This window comes from Macaca thibetana, chromosome 9 (assembly GCF_024542745.1).
Source record: "Macaca thibetana thibetana isolate TM-01 chromosome 9, ASM2454274v1, whole genome shotgun sequence".
Classification (NCBI taxonomy): Eukaryota; Metazoa; Chordata; class Mammalia; order Primates; family Cercopithecidae; genus Macaca; species Macaca thibetana.
In genome coordinates this window covers 75,465,096-75,482,708 of record NC_065586.1, presented here as the reverse complement: position 1 = coordinate 75,482,708, position 17,613 = coordinate 75,465,096, and the positions used below count along the sequence as shown (strand labels likewise).

Below are 17,613 nucleotides of genomic sequence, written 5' to 3'. Positions count from 1 at the left end.
AAAGACCAAATCTACATCTGATTGGGGTGCCTGAAAGTGAGGGGGAAAATGGAACCAAGTTGGAAAACACTCTTCAGGATATCATCCAGGAGAACTTCCCCAACCTAGTAGGGCAGGCCAACATTCAAATCCAGGAAATACAGAGAACGCCACAAAGATACTCCTCGAGAAGAGCAACTCCAAGACACATAATTGCCAGATTCACCAAAGTTGAAATGAAGGAAAAAATCTTAAGGGCAGCCAGAGAGAAAGGTCGGGTTACCCACAAAGGGAAGCCCATCAGACTAACAGCAGATCTCTTGGCAGAAACTCTCCAAGCCAGAAGAGAGTGGGGGCCAATATTCAACATTCTTAAAGAAAAGAATTTTAAACCCAGAATTTCATATCCAGCCAAACTAAGTTTCATAAGTGAAGGAGAAATAAAATCCTTTACAGATAAGCAAATGCTTAGAGATTTTGTCACCACTAGGCCTGCCTTACAAGAGATCCTGAAGGAAGCACTAAACATGGAAAGGAAAAACCGGAACCAGCCATTGCAAAAACATGCCAAAATGTAAAGACCATCGAGGCTAGGAAGAAACTGCATCAACTAACGAGCAAAATAACCAGTTAATATCATAATGGCAGGATCAAGTTCACACATAACAATCTTAACCTTAAATGTAAATGGACTAAATGCTCCAATTAAAAGACACAGACTGGCAAACTGGATAAAGAGTCAAGACCCATCAGTCTGCTGTATTCAGGAGACCCATCTCACACGCAGAGACATACATAGGCTCAAAATAAAGGGATGGAGGAAGATTTACCAAGCAAATGGAGAACAAAAAAAAGCGGGGGTTGCAATACTAGTCTCTGATAAAACAGACTTTAAACCATCAAAGATCAAAAGAGACAAAGAAGGCCATTACATAATGGTAAAGGGATCAATTCAACAGGAAGAGCTAACTATCCTAAATATATATGCACCCAATACAGGAGCACCCAGATTCATAAAGCAAGTCCTTAGAGACTTACAAAGAGACTTAGACTCCCATACAATAATAATGGGAGACTTCAACACTCCACTGTCAACATTAGACAGATCAACGAGACAGAAAGTTAACAAGGATATCCAGGAATTGAACTCATCTCTGCAGCAAGCAGACCTAATAGACATCTATAGAACTCTCCACCCCAAATCAACAGAATATACATTCTTCTCAGCACCACATCGTACTTACTCCAAAATCGACCACGTAATTGGAAGTAAAGCACTCCTCAGCAAATGTACAAGAACAGAAATTATAACAAACTGTCTCTCAGACCACAGTGCAATCAAACTAGAACTCAGGACTAAGAAACTCAATCAAAATCGCTCAACTACATGGAAACTGAACAACCTGCTCCTGAATGACTACTGGGTACATAACGAAATGAAGGCAGAAATAAAGATGTTCTTTGAAACCAATGAGAACAAAGATACAACATACCAGAATCTCTGGGACACATTTAAAGCAGTGTGTAGAGGGAAATTTATAGCACTAAATGCCCACAAGAGAAAGCAGGAAAGATCTAAAATTGACACTCTAACATCGCAATTAAAAGAACTAGAGAAGCAAGAGCAAACACATTCGAAAACTAGCAGAAGGCTAGAAATAACTAAGATCAGAGCGGAACTGAAGGAGATAGAGACACAAAAAACTCTCCAAAAAATCAATGAATCCAGGAGTTGGCTTTTTGAAAAGATCAACAAAATTGACAGACCACTAGCAAGACTAATAAAGAAGAAAAGAGAGAAGAATCAAATCGACGCAATTAAAAATGATAAAGGGGATATCACCACCGACCCCACAGAAATACAAACTACCATCAGAGAATACTAGAAACACCTCTACGCAAATAAACTGGAAAATCTAGAAGAAATGGATAATTTCCTGGACACTTACACTCTCCCAAGACTAAACCAGGAAGACGCTGAATCCCTGAATAGACCAATAGCAGGCTCTGAAATTGAGGCAATAATTAATAGCCTACCAACCAAAAAAAGTCCAGGACCAGATGGATTCACAGCTGAATTCTACCAGAGGTACAAGGAGGAGTTGGTACCATTCCTTCTGAAACTATTCCAATCAATAGAAAAAGAGGGAATCCTCCCTAACTCATTTTATGAGGCCAACATCATCCTGATACCAAAGCCTGGCAGAGACACAACAAAAAAAGAGAATTTTAGACCAATATCCCTGATGAACATCGATGCAAAAATCCTCAATAAAATACTGGCAAACCGGATTCAGCAACACATCCAAAAGCTTATCCACCATGATCAAGTGGGCTTCATCCCTGGGATGCAAGGCTGGTTCAACATTCGCAAATCAATAAACATAATCCAGCATATAAACAGAACCAAAGACAAGAACCACATGATTATCTCAATAGATGCAGAAAAGGCTTTTGACAAAATTCAACAGCCCTTCATGCTAAAAACGCTCAATAAATTCGGTATTGATGGAACGTACCTCAAAATAATAAGAGCTATTTATGACAAACCCACAGCCAATATGATACTGAATGGGCAAAAACTGGAAAAATTCCCTTTGAAAACTGGCACAAGACAGGGATGCCCTCTCTCACCACTCCTATTCAACATAGTGTTGGAAGTTCTGGCTAGGGCAATTAGGCAAGAGAAAGAAATCAAGGATATTCAGTTAGGAAAAGAAGAAGTCAAACTGTCCCTGTTCGCAGATGACATGATTGTATATTTAGAAAACCCCATTGTCTCAGCCCAAAATCTCCTTAAGCTGATAAGCAACTTCAGCAAAGTCTCAGGATACAAAATTAATGTGCAAAAATCACAAGCATTCTTATACACCAGTAATAGACAAACAGAGAGCCAAATCAGGAATGAACTTCCATTCACAATTGCTTCAAAGAGAATAAAATACCTAGGAATCCAACTTACAAGGGATGTAAAGGACCTCTTCAAGGAGAACTACAAACCACTGCTCAGTTAAATAAAAGAGGACACAAACAAATGGAAGAACATACCATGCTCATGGATAGGAAGAATCAATATCGTGAAAATGGCCATACTGCCCAAGGTAATTTATAGATTCAATGCCATCCCCATCAAGCTACCAATGAGTTTCTTCACAGAATTGGAAAAAACTGCTTTAAAGTTCATATGGAACCAAAAAAGAGCCCGCATCTCCAAGACAATCCTAAGTCAAAAGAACAAAGCTGGAGGCATCACGCTACCTGACTTCAAACTATACTACAAGGCTACAGTAACCAAAACAGCATGGTACTGGTACCAAAACAGAGATATAGACCAATGGAACAGAACAGAGTCCTCAGAAATAATACCACACATCTACAGCCAACTGATCTTTGACAAACCTGAGAGGAACAAAAAATGGGGAAAGGATTCCCTATTTAATAAATGGTTGACAAATGGGATCTCATTAAACTAAAGAGCTTCTGCACAGCAAAAGAAACTACCATCAGAGTGAACAGGCAACCTACAGAATGGGAGAAAATTTTTGCAATCTACTCATCTGACAAAGGGCTAATATCCAGAACCTACAAAGAACTCAAACAAATTTACAAGAAAAAAAACAAACAACCCCATCAAAAAGTGGGCAAAGGATATGAACAGACATTTCTCAAAAGAGGACATTCATACAGCCAACAGACACATGAAAAAATGCTCATCATCACTGGCCATCAGAGAAATGCAAATCAAAACCACAATGAGATACCATCTCACACCAGTTAGAATGGCGATCATTAAAAAGTCAGGAAACAACAGGTGCTGGAGAGGATGTGGAGAAATAGGAACACTTTTACACTGTTGGTGGGATTGTAAACTAGTTCAACCATTATGGAAAACAGTATGGCGATTCCTCAAGGATCTAGAACTAGATGTACCATATGACCCAGCCATCCCATTACTGGGTATATACCCAAAGGATTATAAATTATGCTGCTATAAAGACACATGCACACGTATGTTTATTGCGGCACTATTCACAATAGCAAAGACTTGGAATCAACCCAAATGTCCATCAGTGACAGATTGGATTAAGAAAATGTGGCACATATACACCATGGAATACTATGCAGCCATCAAAAAGGATGAGTTTGTGTCCTTTGTAGGGACATGGATGCAGCTGGAAACCATCATTCTTAGCAAACTATCACAAGAACAGAAAACCAAACACCGCATGTTCTCACTCATAGGTGGGAACTGAACAATGAGATCACTCGGACTCAGGAAGGGGAACATCACACACCGGGGCCTATCATGGGCCCGGGGGGGGGGGGGGGGGGGAAGGGGGAGGGGGAGGGGGGAGGGATTGCATTGGGAGTTATACCTGATGTAAATGACGAGTTGATGGGTGCAGCACAGCAACAAGGCACAAGTATACATATGTAACAAACCTGCACGTTATGCACATGTACCCTACAACTTAAAGTATAATAATAATAAATAAATTTAAAAAAAAAAAAAAAAAAAAAAAAAAAAATAAATGGTGCTGGGAAAATTGGCTAGCCATAAGTAGAAAGCTGAAACTGGATCCTTTCCTTACTCCTTATACGAAAATTAATTCAAGATGGATTAGAGACTTAAATGTTAGACCTAATACCATAAAAATCCTAGAGGAAAACCTAGGTAGTACCATTCAGGACATAGGCATGGGCAAAGACTTCATGTCTAAAACACCAAAAGCAACGGCAGCAAAAGCCAAAATTGACAAATGGGATCTCATTAAACTAAAGAGCTTCTGCACAGCAAAAGAAACTACCATCAGAGTGAACAGGCAACCTACAGAATGGGAGAAAATTTTTGCAATCTACTCATCTGACAAAGGGCTAATATCCAGAACCTACAAAGAACTCAAACAAATTTACAAGAAAAAAAACAAACAACCCCATCAAAAAGTGGGCAAAGGATATGAACAGACATTTCTCAAAAGAAGACATTCATACAGCCAACAGACACATGAAAAAATGCTCATCATCACTGGCCATCAGAGAAATGCAAATCAAAACCACAATGAGATACCATCTCACACCAGTTAGAATGGCGATCATTAAAAAGTCAGGAAACAACAGGTGCTGGAGAGGATGTGGAGAAATAGGAACACTTTTACACTGTTGGTGGGATTGTAAACTAGTTCAACCATTATGGAAAACAGTATGGCGATTCCTCAAGGATCTAGAACTAGATGTACCATATGACCCAGCCATCCCATTACTGGGTATATACCCAAAGGATTATAAATTATGCTGCTATAAAGACACATGCACTCGTATGTTTATTGCAGCACTATTCACAATAGCAAAGACTTGGAATCAACCCAAATGTCCATCAGTGACAGACTGGATTAAGAAAATGTGGCACATATACACCATGGAATACTATGCAGCCATAAAAAAGGATGAGTTTGTGTCCTTTGTAGGGACATGGATGCAGCTGGAAACCATCATTCTTAGCAATCTATCACAAGAACAGAAAACCAAACACCGCATGTTCTCACTCATAGGTGGGAACTGAACAATGAGATCACTTGGACTCAGGAAGGGGAACATCACACACAGGGGCCTGTCATGGGGAGGGGGGAGGGGGGAGGGATTGCATTGGGAGTTATACCTGATGTAAATGACAAGTTGATGGGTGCAGCACACCAACATGGCACAAGTATACATATGTAACAAACCTGCACGTTATGCACATGTACCCTACAACTTAAAGTATAATAATAATAAATAAATTTAAAAAAAAAATGACATGTAACACATTTTATCTAATGAACTTTCTCTAAATATTCCCTACCTAATTATTTAAAACCAATGAAGTTTACTGGTGTAAAATGCTTACGAAAACTTAGTATTAGAATCTAATTATATATGCCAAACCATATTTATGTCAAGTAGTTGTATGCAACATAATTCTTCAGAATAAATTCAAGTGTGGCAGACTCTTGGCAGACCAAATATCCATGTGGTACATTGTATTTCCCAGACTCCCCTGTTGAATTGTTAGTAGAAGTGATTCATATTAGTCACTTCCAGGCCAAGGTAACTTAGAGCAAGTGTACCTGAACATCCCTCCATTCCTAGCACAATGACCATGGGTGCAGTGCTGAGGATGAGCTAATTACAAGATGGAGGAATGAAGTAGATCTCTGTGTACTATCTAAAGAACTCCATGCTATATTTATAAATGAAAAAGATAAAAGGCATATTAGTTACAAATATATATAGCAGGTCTATGGAATTAAGAAAGATACATATATGGGTATCATCTCTGCAAAGGCACAGGAAAAATGATAAATATTCATTTGAAACTACTGATAGTTTAATTCTGGAACGGAAATGAAAGACAGATAAATTTTCTCTTCTTATTTAGAATATTTTTTAAAAGTAGTGGGGCTGGTGTTTACTGCAACATGCCAGGCAAGATAACGTAAGAACCTTTCTTTTTGTTGTTGTTTTTTGTTTTTTGAGATGGAGTCTCGCTCTGTCGCCCAGGCTGGAGTGCAGTGGCATGATCTCAGCTTACTGCAAGCTCTGCCTCCTGGGTTTACATCATTCTCCTGCCTCAGCCTCCCAGGTAGCTGGGACTACAGGTATCCGCCACCACGCCTGGCTAATTTTTTGTATTTTTAGTAGGGACGAGGTTTCACCATGTTAGCCAGGATGGTCTCGATCTCCTGACCTCCTGATCCGCCCGCCTCAGCCTAAGATAACCTAAAAACCTTTCTATCTTGAAATGTAGTATAAAATATAACAAATATTTTCTTAAATGCATCGCTGAGCTCTCAAGGAAAAAAAAGGGAATTCTTCTTAGTTTTGCATGCCTATGAAACAAAAGTGTTAACACAAGCAGTGATGTATGGGCTTCACAGAGGTTCACTCAGGACCTGAACCAAAGGATCTCAGAACTCAAGGATGAGGCAGAGCTGAAGACAGAGTTACTATACTGAAACATGGAGACTAAATAAAATTCTAAATCCTGAAAAATAAAAATCTTGGCTTCCTTCTGCCTCCCCCAACCACTGAACTCCAAGAATGCTGGCAGCTAACCTTACAGACAAAAACAGAGAAGTAGCAAATAAACAATATTAGGAATGAAAAGGCAATCTCAACTGATAGAGCATAATTTTTTTTAATACTAGGAAAAGCTTTGTCAAGAGGGCAATTTGTATTTAAAAAGCAATCTAGGCCAGGCGCGGTGGCTAACGCCTGTAATGCCAGCACTTTGGGAGGCTGAGGTAGGTGGATAACCTGAGGTCAGGAGTTCCAGACCAGCCTGGCCAACATGGCAAAACCCCATCTCTACCAAAAATACAAAAATTAGCCAGGCATGGTGGCATGCGCCTGTAATCCCAGCTACTCAGGAAGCTGAGGCAGGAGAATCACTTGAACCTGGGAGCTGGAGGTTGCAATGAGCAGAGATCATGCCACTGCACTGCAGCCTGGGCAATAGCAAGACCATCTCTCAAAAGAAAAAAGTAATCTAAATATATTGTACTATCACACTAACAAATAAAATAAAAATCTGAAGAACTTTAAGAAACTGAATCACTGGTTAAAAATATATCCCTTCCCAGGAAAAAATGAAAGAAAGAAAGCACAAAAAAGAGGAAAGAAAGAAAAAGAAAGAGGGGGACATTCCAAGATGGCCGAATAGGAACAGCTCCAGTAGCAGCTCCCAGCGTGATCCATGCTTGCCTCACCAGGGAAGCACAAGAGGTTGGGGGATTTCCCTTTCCTAGCCAAAGGAAGCCATGACAGACTACCTGGAAAAACGGGACACTCCCACCCAAATACTGCGCTTTTCCCAAGGTCTTAACAACTGGCAGGTAAGGAGATTCTCTCCCGTGCATGGCTCAGTGGGTCCCATGCCAATGGAGCCTTGCTCACTGCTAGCACAGCAGTCTGAGATCGAACTGTGAGGCGGCAGCCTGGCTGGGGGAGGGGAGACCACCATTGCTGAGGCTTGAGTAGGTAAACAAAGAAGCTGGGAAGCTTGAACGGGGTGGAGCCCACCACAGCCCAACAAGGCCTGACGCCTCTAGACTCCAACTCTGTGGGCAGAGCATAGCTGAACAAAAGGCAGCAGACAACTTCTGCAGACTTAAACATCCCTGTCTGACAGCTCTGAAGACAGCAGTGGTTCTCCCAGCATGGCATTTGAGCTCTGAGAATAGACAGACTGCCTCCTCAAGTGTGTCCCTGACCCCCGTATACCCTAACTGGGAGACACCTCCCAGTAGGGGCCAACAGACAGCTCATATAGGCGGCTGCTCCTCTGGGACAAAGCTTCCAGAGGAAGGATCAGGCAGCAATATTTGCTGTTGTGCAGCATTTGCTGTTTTGCAGCCTCCACTGGTGATACCCAGGCAAACAGGGTCTTGAGTGGACCTCCAGCAAACTCCAACAGACCTAGAGCTGAGGGACCTGTTAGAAGGAAAACTAACAAACAGAAAGGAATAGCATCAACATCAACAAAAACTTCATCTACACCAAAATCCCATCTGTAGGTCAACAACATCAAAGACAAAAGGTAGATAAAACCACAAAGATAGGGAGAAACCAGAGCAGAAAAACTGAAAATTCAAAAATCAGAGCATCTCTTCTCCTCCAAAGGATCACATCTCCTTGCCAGCAATGGTACAAAGCTGGACAGAGAATGACTTTGACGAGTTAGCTAACTAGAATAAACAGTATAGAGACGTCCTTAAATGACCTGATAGAGCTCAAAACCATAGCAAGAGAACTTTGTGATGCATACACAAGTTTCAATAGCCAATTCTAACAGTGGAAGAAAGGGTATCAGTGATTGAAGATCAAATTAATGAAATAAAGCGAGAAGACAAGGTTAGAGAAAAAAGAGTAAAAAGAAATGAACAAAGCCTCCAAGAAATATGGGACTATGTGAAAAGACCAAATCTATGTTTGACTGGTATACCTGGAAGCAACGGGGAGAAAGGAACCAAGTTAGAAAACACTCTTCAAGATACTATCCAGGAGAACTTCCCCAACCTAGCGAAGCAGGCCAACATTCAAATTCAGGAAATACAGAGAACGCCACAAAGATACTTCTCGAGAAGAGCAACTCCAAGACACGTAATAGTCAGATTCACGAATGGTTGAAATGAAGGAAAAAGTGTTAAGGGCAGCCAGAGAGAAAGGCTGTATTACCCACAAAGGGAAGCCCATCAGACTAACAGCGGATCTCTTGGCAGAAACCCTAAAGCCAGAAAAGAGTGGGGGCCAATATTCAACATTCTTAAAGAAAAGAATTTTCAACCCAGAATTTCATATCCAGCCAAACTAAGCTTCATAAGTGAAGGAGAAATAAAATCCTTTAGACAAGTAAATGCTGAGAGACTTTGTCACCACCAGACCTGCCTTACAAAAGCTCCTGAAGTAAGCACTAAACCTGTAAAGAAACAACCAGTACTACCACTGCAAAAACACACCAAATTGTACAGACCACTGATGTTATGAAAAAACTGCATCAATTAACGGGCAAAATAACCAGCCAACATCATAATGACAGGATCAAATTCACACTTAAAAATATTAAACTTAAATGTAAATGGGCTAAATGCTCCAATTAAAAGACACAGACTGGAATATTGGACAAAAAAATCAAAACCCATTGGTGTGCTATATTCTGGAGACCCATCTCACATGCAAAGATGCACACAGGCTCAAAATAAAGGGATGGAGGAAGATCTACCAAGTAAATGGAAAGCAAAAAAAAGCAAAGGTTGCAATCCTAGTCTCTGATAAAACAGATTTTAAACCAACAAAGATCAAAAGAGACAAAGAAGTCCATTATACACAATTCAACAAGTAGAGCTAACTATCCTAAATATATATTCACCCAACACAGGAGCACCCAGATTCATAAAGCAAGTCCTGAGAGACCTAAAAAGACTTATACTCCCACACAATAATAATGGGAGACTTTAACACCCCATTGTCAACATTAGACAGACGAGACAGAAGGTTAAGAAGGATATCCAGGACTTGAACTCAGCCCTGCACCAAGCAGACCTAATAGACATCTACAGAACTCTCCACCTCAAATCAACAGAATATACATTCTTCTCAGCACCACATCGCACTTATTCTAAAATCGACCACATAATTGGAAGTAAAGCACTCCTCAGGAAATGTAAAAGAATAGAAATCACAACAAACTATCTCTCAGACCACAGTGCAATCAAACTAGAATTCAGGATTAAGAAACTCACTCAAAACCACACAACTACATGGAAACTGAACAACTTGCTCCTGAATGACAACTGGGTACATAACGAAATGAAGGCAGAAATAAAGATGTTCTTTGAAAACAATGAAAACAAAGACACATGTACCAGAATCTCGGGGACACATTTAAAGCAGTGCGTAGAGGGAAGTTTATAGCACTAAATGCCCACAAGAGAAAGCAGGAAAGATCTAAAATTGACACCCTAACATCACAATTAAAAGAACTAGAGAAGCAAGAGCAAACACATTCGAAAGCTAGCAGAAGGCAAAAAATAACTAAGATCAGAGCAGAGCTGAAAGAGAGACACAAAAAACCCTTCAAATAATGAATCCAGCAGCTGGTTTTTTGAAAAGATCAACAAAACTGATAGATTGCCAGCAAGACTAACAAAGCAGCAAAGAGAGAAGAATCAAATAGACGCAATAAAAAATGATAAAGGGGATATCACCACCGATCCCACAGAAATACAAACTACCATCAGAGAATACTATAAACAACTCTACGCAAATAAACTACAAAATCTAGAAGTAGATAAATTCCTGGACATATATACCCTGCCAAGACTAAACCAGGAAGAAGATGAACCTCAGAATAGACCAATAACACAGAACTTTGGGAGGCAGAGGCAGGGGGACTGCCTGAGCCCAGGAGTTCAAGACCAGCCTGGACAACATGGTAAAACCCCATCTCTACAAAAAAAAAAAACTATTTTAAAATTAGCCAGGCTTGCTGGCCTGTGCCTGTAGTTCCAGCTACTGTGGGGAGGTTGGGTGGGGTGGGGTGGGGAGATGCTGAGGTGAGAGGATCACTTGAGCTTAAGTGTTTTAGACCAGCCTGGACAACAAAGTGAGACCCCATCTCTACAAAAAAATACAAAAATTACCCGGGCTTTGTGGCACACGCCTGCAGTTCCGATTAGTTAGGAGGCACAGGCTGAGCTGGGAGAATAGCTTGAGCCTGGGAGGCAGAGGTTGCAATGAATCAAGATCATGCCACTGTACTTCAGCCTGGGCAACGAGCCAGACTCTATCTCAAAAAAGAAAAAAATCAAAACAGAAAAGAGGCTATGTATCGTCCCTTTCCCACTCCACCCTTCTCCACCCAAGAGGCTGACTTGAATCAACTCCATCAGTGAGGTCCCTTGCCCTCTTGCCCTTAGAAGACACAAACAAGAGACTGGAGGGTATGAGAAGAGTTGAGGTCAGTTACTTACTTTTCTAGCTCCCTCCTTAACAGGTCATGTCTTCTCATAAAGTTACCTTCCCTAGGTTCCGGGAATCACTCTCTCCACTTCAGGCCCAGGGATGGTATAACATTATAACATCTCTTGCAGGTTGCCATAAGCTCTAACCCTACCTTTGTAAATAGTCCCTTTATGAAACCAACAGAGTATATCATTTGTATCTTGACAAAACGTTGCCTCACACAGAGGGTATTTTAATTTCCTTAACCTGAGAAGAAGTATCTACCACAAACACAAAAGAAGAATCTAAGAATTGAAATAGAATAGAAAATACTAGACTGCATCACATACAGTAAAGATAAGCACTGCTTTCCATGAAGCTTTTGTTTCCGTTACATGCATACAGTGACTATGCTGTCAAATATGTGTCTAACTGTGAGTCACCACCAGAAAACTCTGAAAAACACTTTGAAGACAACAAAACAAATCTTACCTCACTTACCATATTATAGAATTCCAGCTCTCTTGGGCCCCTTGGAGGTGGTTGTAACTGTTTCAAAACTGTACCATCTGGATGTTGTAGTATACCTACAGAACAAAAATCAGAAATTTTTTAACGCTTTAATAATAGTAAAACTTGCTTCATCAAATAGATTTGTTCCTGAAGTGACAGGTAAACTACTTCCATTAAACTTAAGGGTTTACTTTTACTTATTTCAGAAATTTTAACATTCAACCAACATGTTTCAGTACTTATTATATGCAAAGCACCAGAACACAAATTCCAAATATCTTCATTTTAGTATCTCCAACCACTACCTCTTTTGGCACCCTCAGGCTTTATAATACATAGAACATAAGTGTAAATTTGTATAGAAATTCCTCAGTAATAGGTTTTCTATAAGATGTTAATTTATAGTTATAAGAAGCAAGTTAAAAGCAATAGCACAAATTGACCCCACTTTTAAAACCAGAAAAGAACATTTGTGTTAACAGTGGCAATATATGAATTTCCTACTTGGTAATTTTTTACAAGTCTGTCTTATCTAACAGTAACTAAAACATTTGCTGATTCAAATGCACTGTATACAATTATATAGATAGTACCAGGGCATCTAGCCAATGGGTAAAATGAGGGCTGAAATCAGGCAACAAGCCGAGAGCAGGAAGGGGCAACTTTTTATAATCTGTCCAAAGAGGGAGACTTTTTATAAAGTCGCCATATATATACACCAACACTGTTCCTACCCCTATACCATGAAGACACATTCCAAATTTATATGTTAAAATCTTAAACTTTGATGTATTGGGATTTTATAAAATCATGCTAGTCAGAATATCGCTCAAATAACATATTTAGAATTTTGATAAAATATGCCACTTGAGTTTCCTTTTCTTTTTGGCAAGTGTTAGGAATTTTTTTCTTTCTGTCAGATAGGTAATGTGCTAACACTGCAACAAGATTGGAGTGAGGCATATCTCACGCATGAGCATGAAAACTCAATCATTGTGCTTATGAACTACAAAAGGATCTAGAATTTTTAATAATGGCAAAAATGCAGAATTCAGCCAACAGAAGCAGAAAGTCTCGAGAGATACAGAAATCAAGTTTTTTTTTTTTTTTTTTTAATCTTAAGACTTAGAATAGGCCAGGCTTGCTGGCTCACACCTGTAATTCCAGCACTTTGATAGTCTGTGGCTGGAAGAGTTTGAGGTGAGTCTGGGCAACATAGTAGACCCTGTTTCTACAAAACATTTAAAAAAGAAAATTAGCTGGGCATGGTGGTATGTGTCTATAGTCCCACCTACTCAGGAGAACGAGGTGGGAAGATGCCTTGAGCCCAGGAGTTTGAGGCTGCAATTAGCTATGATCAGGCCACTGCACTTCAACCTGGGTGACAGAGCGAGAGCCCCTCTCTAAAAAAAATTGTTTAAAATTTTTAAAAGGCCTAGATATAGAATAGAAGGAAGGTAAATATTAATCTTTCAGTATAAGACTGGTTGGTAAACAGTCAAAAGACTTCAAAGAGTAGTCCACTATAACTAAAAATTTCTGAAGAATTCTGTTCCTGAAGGTTTGGATGGAGCACAAGGCCTTTATTCCCATGGTTATAACATTTTCTGTGGAGCTTAAAATGAGTAAAGAAGCTTTGATGAATAGTATTCCAGAGGAAAATAAAAATTGAGCTTTCATAAATAAGCAGAGAACCATGACAGCTTCCCTGCCTTGGGGCAAACACCGCAGTCTAGATACAGGTGATCTTCCCATTAGACAAATACATTTTATCAGGCAAGCAGTAATCAGCCAAGCCACAGACAACTGTGTGGGATAGCAGGATGGATTAGAGATTGTAATAATCCCAACACAAAAAGAAATTGCTTGATCCAGTATGTCTCCCATATTACTCACCCTGCAACATAACCCCTCATGTTTGAGAAGATAGAAGGTGGTAATCTTGGCATTCTCTGGGTGAGTGAATTCCAGGATCCAAATAAACCAACAGTCAACCAACAGTTTCTCAGCCTGCAACCAAATACCCACCCCCAGCTCAAAAACTGTCAAGATAAAAAATGAGGCACCTTGGAATGGGCTGAGCCAATAACAGATACACTGAATCTAAGACTGCAGCCTAACACTAGCTCAACTAAACTCAGTCCCTTACCCTAAACACAGGAAAGGGCATGTACTCCATGGGGGATCAAAACAAAACAAAAAATAGTACACATCACTTCCCACTGTTCTTTAAACAAAATGCCCTAGATTCAAGAAAAAATTATGACACATACTCAAAATATCAGCAAAACATGAAGCACAATCAAGAGAAACATTAATAGGAGATGACATAGAGATGACCAAGTCATTGTAATTAGCAAGCAAGCATTTTAAAACAAAAAGTATAAATATGCCAAAGAAACTATAGAAAAAGATTAACGTAAATGCTAGAGATTAGGTACTTCAGGAGATAAATAAACTATGAAAAAACTCTAAAACTGAAAAGGCACAGTATCTGAAATAAAAAATTTAATTAATGGGATTTAATCAACAGATAAGCAATCACAGAAGAGCAAAGAACATTCAGAAAGACCAATACAAAATATCTAAATTAAAGCAAATACAGAAACGTATCTAAAAAGAAAAAAAAAATGTATACAGCATTAGAAACCTGTAAGGTAATACCAAGAGTTTTTAACAAACGTGTAGTTGGGGTACTATAAAAAGAAAAGAGAATGGGCCAGAGAAAAAAATCTGTGCTTTCAAGTTTCCATCTAGGATACAGAAAGCTGAAAGAAGCATTGCTCCCACTAATAATCTACAAAATCATAACTTTTCATGAAGCCATCAAAGTGTTGACATAATAACGAACAAACTTGAAATCTAAAGGAAGACATACACCATGAAAAAAAAAAGACAAATGAGAGCGCTGGCTCACCCATGGAGGGGAATGGGATGGTGGGGTTACCTTACAAGGGGGTTAGAAAAATACAGCTAACATTTTTAACAAATAGCTAATGGCAAAGTGTAGATTCGAGTGAGGGTATAAAACTCGAAGAAGTTGCAAACACTTGCGACATTTTCTTCCAGGCTGTCAAGAAAAAGACTGGAGAGACGCAGAAAGCCAGAAAAAGTGATCATCAGAGGTACAGGCATGGAGGAAGTGAGGCACCACTACTAAAAAAGACCCTTTTCCCCTCTGGATCCAAAAGTCTTAAGTTGTTGAGGTAAGAGCAGCAAATCATGTTGCCCCCAAGAAACAGGTGACAAGCCATTGTGGATGGTAGAAGAATAAAGAAAAATATTCTCCAACCCTGGGAGGGTGAAGGAAGACAGGATATCATGTGCAGTCCTAGCTTTAGAGGTCTCCTACTGCTGGGGGTGGGAAGGAAACTCATGCAAAGGACCTGATGAAGACACAAGGCAGTCTGACTCCTACAGGAAAGAGGGGCAGGATCCCTGAACAAGTCCCATTCCCCAAAACTTAGGATCACAGAGCATACCTAACATTGAAGCTGGGCCAAGACAATAGAGGATACCTCTTCAGTCTAGCACCGGGGTAGCTATCACCAAGTAAAAAATAACAGTAATCTACATTTGCGGGAGGGGCATGAACATAGAGAAAACCGCTTCTGAGGCCTAGGTGCACAAAGAAGACCTAAAGCAGAGGGTTAAACAGGAATACTGAGAAAAATCCTCTGGCAAATCAGGCCCACCCTGAACAAAAGATGACACTAGCAGAATTTCAAATCTGTGGTGCATAACAAAATGCCATAGACTGAGCAGCTTAAACCATAGAAATTTATTTTTCCATATTTCTGAAGGCTAGAAGTCCCAGAGCAAGGTGCTGGGAGATTTGGTTCCTAGTATGGACTCTCTTAGCCTGTAGAAGGTCACCTTCTCACTGTGTTCTCATATGGCAGACAAAGAGAGAGCTAACTCTCTAGTGCCTTTTCTTATAATGACACATTCTGTTGGGTCAAGACTTCACCCTTATGACCTCATTTAACCTTACTTACCTCCATAAAGGTGCAATCTCCAAATACGCTTACATTTCCAGGGGAGGGGGGCTTCAACATATGAATTTTGAAGGACACAAACACTCAGTCCGTAACAGAAACCAATTATAACAACAATATTTAAATTTACCTCAACTCCTCATTAGATTGGTTCAAATCACCAACATCATCAGTCAAGCAGAAGAGGTATATTCATTTCAGTAACAAATACCGTTGGCTTCAGTTTGCTACAGTCCTACCCATAATGCCCACCAGAATTTAATAAAAATTACAACACATAAAAAAGCAAGGAAAATAATACTGTCAAGAGATACAGTAAAATACAGACCAGTATCAGAAATGACAGTGATGCTAACATTATCAGACAGGGGAACTTAACCATAATTAATATGTTAAAGCTGTAAGAGAAAAAGTACACAACATGTATGAAAAGACAAGTGCTTCCATCAGACAGAAACTTTAAGAGTTTAATGGAAATAGTAGAAATAAAATACATGGTAACAGACATGAAGAAAGCTTTCTACAGGTTCATCACTAGACTCAAAACAACCAAGGAGAATCAGTAAATTTGATGTCAGGTCAATAGAAATTATACAAATTAAAACACAAAGGGAAAAAAAACAAAAAGGAAGGAGAAATCAGAAGAAAGCATTCCAGATCTTTAGAATAATATCAAACAATCTATGATAATGATAACTATCTGATATGGTTTGGTTCTGTGTGCCCACCTAAATCCCATGTTGAATTGTAATCCCCTGTGTTGGTGGAGGGACTTGGTGGAAGGTGACTGGATCATGGGGGCAGATATCCCCCTTGCTGTTCTCATGATGGTGAGTTCTCATAAGATCTGGTAGTCTGAAAGTGTGCAGCACTTCCCCCTTCTCTCTCTCTCCCTCCTACTCAGCCATGTAAAGAAGGTGTGGGCTTCCCCTTTGCCTTCCACCATGACTGAAAGTTTCCTGAGGCCTTCCCAGCCATACCACCTGTACAGTCTGTGGGACTGAGTTAATTAAACCTCTTTTCTTCATAAATTACATCTCAGGTAGTTCTTCATAGCAGTGTGAAAATGAACTAATACACTATCCTAGGAAAAATATCTGAGAAAGGCACACCCGTGTTGATTATAACATTATTCACAATAGCTGAGAAGTGGAAGCAACTTCTATGTCCATTGACAGATGAATGGGTAAAAAAAAAAAAAAAAAAAAGTTGTATAGGCATACAATAGAACGTCATTATATTGTATATATACATGCATATGCATTGCATGTATGAATATGCATTGTATATGCATACAATAGAATGTCACTGCCTTTACAAAAAGGAAAATTCTGTCTTATGCTAACGCATGGATGAAACTTAAAGACATTATGCTAAGTGAAATTAACAAAAAGATAAATACTACATGATTACACTTATATGAGATATTTAAAGCAGTTAAAATCTTGGAAAACAGAAAATAGAATGCTAGCTGCCAGGGGCCAGGAAAAGGGAGAAAAAAGGAGTTGTTGTTCAGTGGACATGAGTTTTAAAAGATGAAAAAGTAGGCCAGGCAACGGTGGCTCATGCCTATAATGCCAGCACTTTGGGAAACCGAGGCAGCCAGATCACTTGAGGTCAGCAGTTCAAAACCAGCCTAGCCATC

At 39.6% G+C, this 17,613-nt stretch overlaps 3 protein-coding genes and 1 non-coding gene across 7 annotated transcripts in view; 2 read left to right on the top strand and 2 right to left on the bottom strand.

The window, feature by feature from the left end:
* The window catches only part of PHYHIPL (phytanoyl-CoA 2-hydroxylase interacting protein like), a 1,239,789-nt gene that overhangs the window by 186,450 nt on the left and 1,035,726 nt on the right, over positions 1–17,613 (top strand). The window lies entirely within an intron of this gene.
* CISD1 (CDGSH iron sulfur domain 1) overlaps positions 1–17,613 on the top strand; it is a 1,082,448-nt gene that overhangs the window by 1,021,035 nt on the left and 43,800 nt on the right. The window lies entirely within an intron of this gene.
* IPMK (inositol polyphosphate multikinase) overlaps positions 1–17,613 on the bottom strand; it is an 84,296-nt gene that overhangs the window by 46,558 nt on the left and 20,125 nt on the right. Inside the window, exon 2 of one of the 2 annotated variants that reach the window (XM_050803058.1) lies at positions 11,959–12,044. In XM_050803058.1, coding sequence (XP_050659015.1) covers positions 11,959–12,044 — 86 coding nt within the window. Of the gene's footprint in view, positions 1–11,949; positions 12,045–17,613 lie in introns of both variants that reach the window. The other variant, XM_050803057.1, reaches the window with a different exon arrangement.
* LOC126963500 (small nucleolar RNA U13) lies at positions 12,885–12,988 on the bottom strand. Its single transcript, XR_007729129.1, has one exon. It is a non-coding gene; the product is annotated as a small nucleolar RNA U13 (small nucleolar RNA).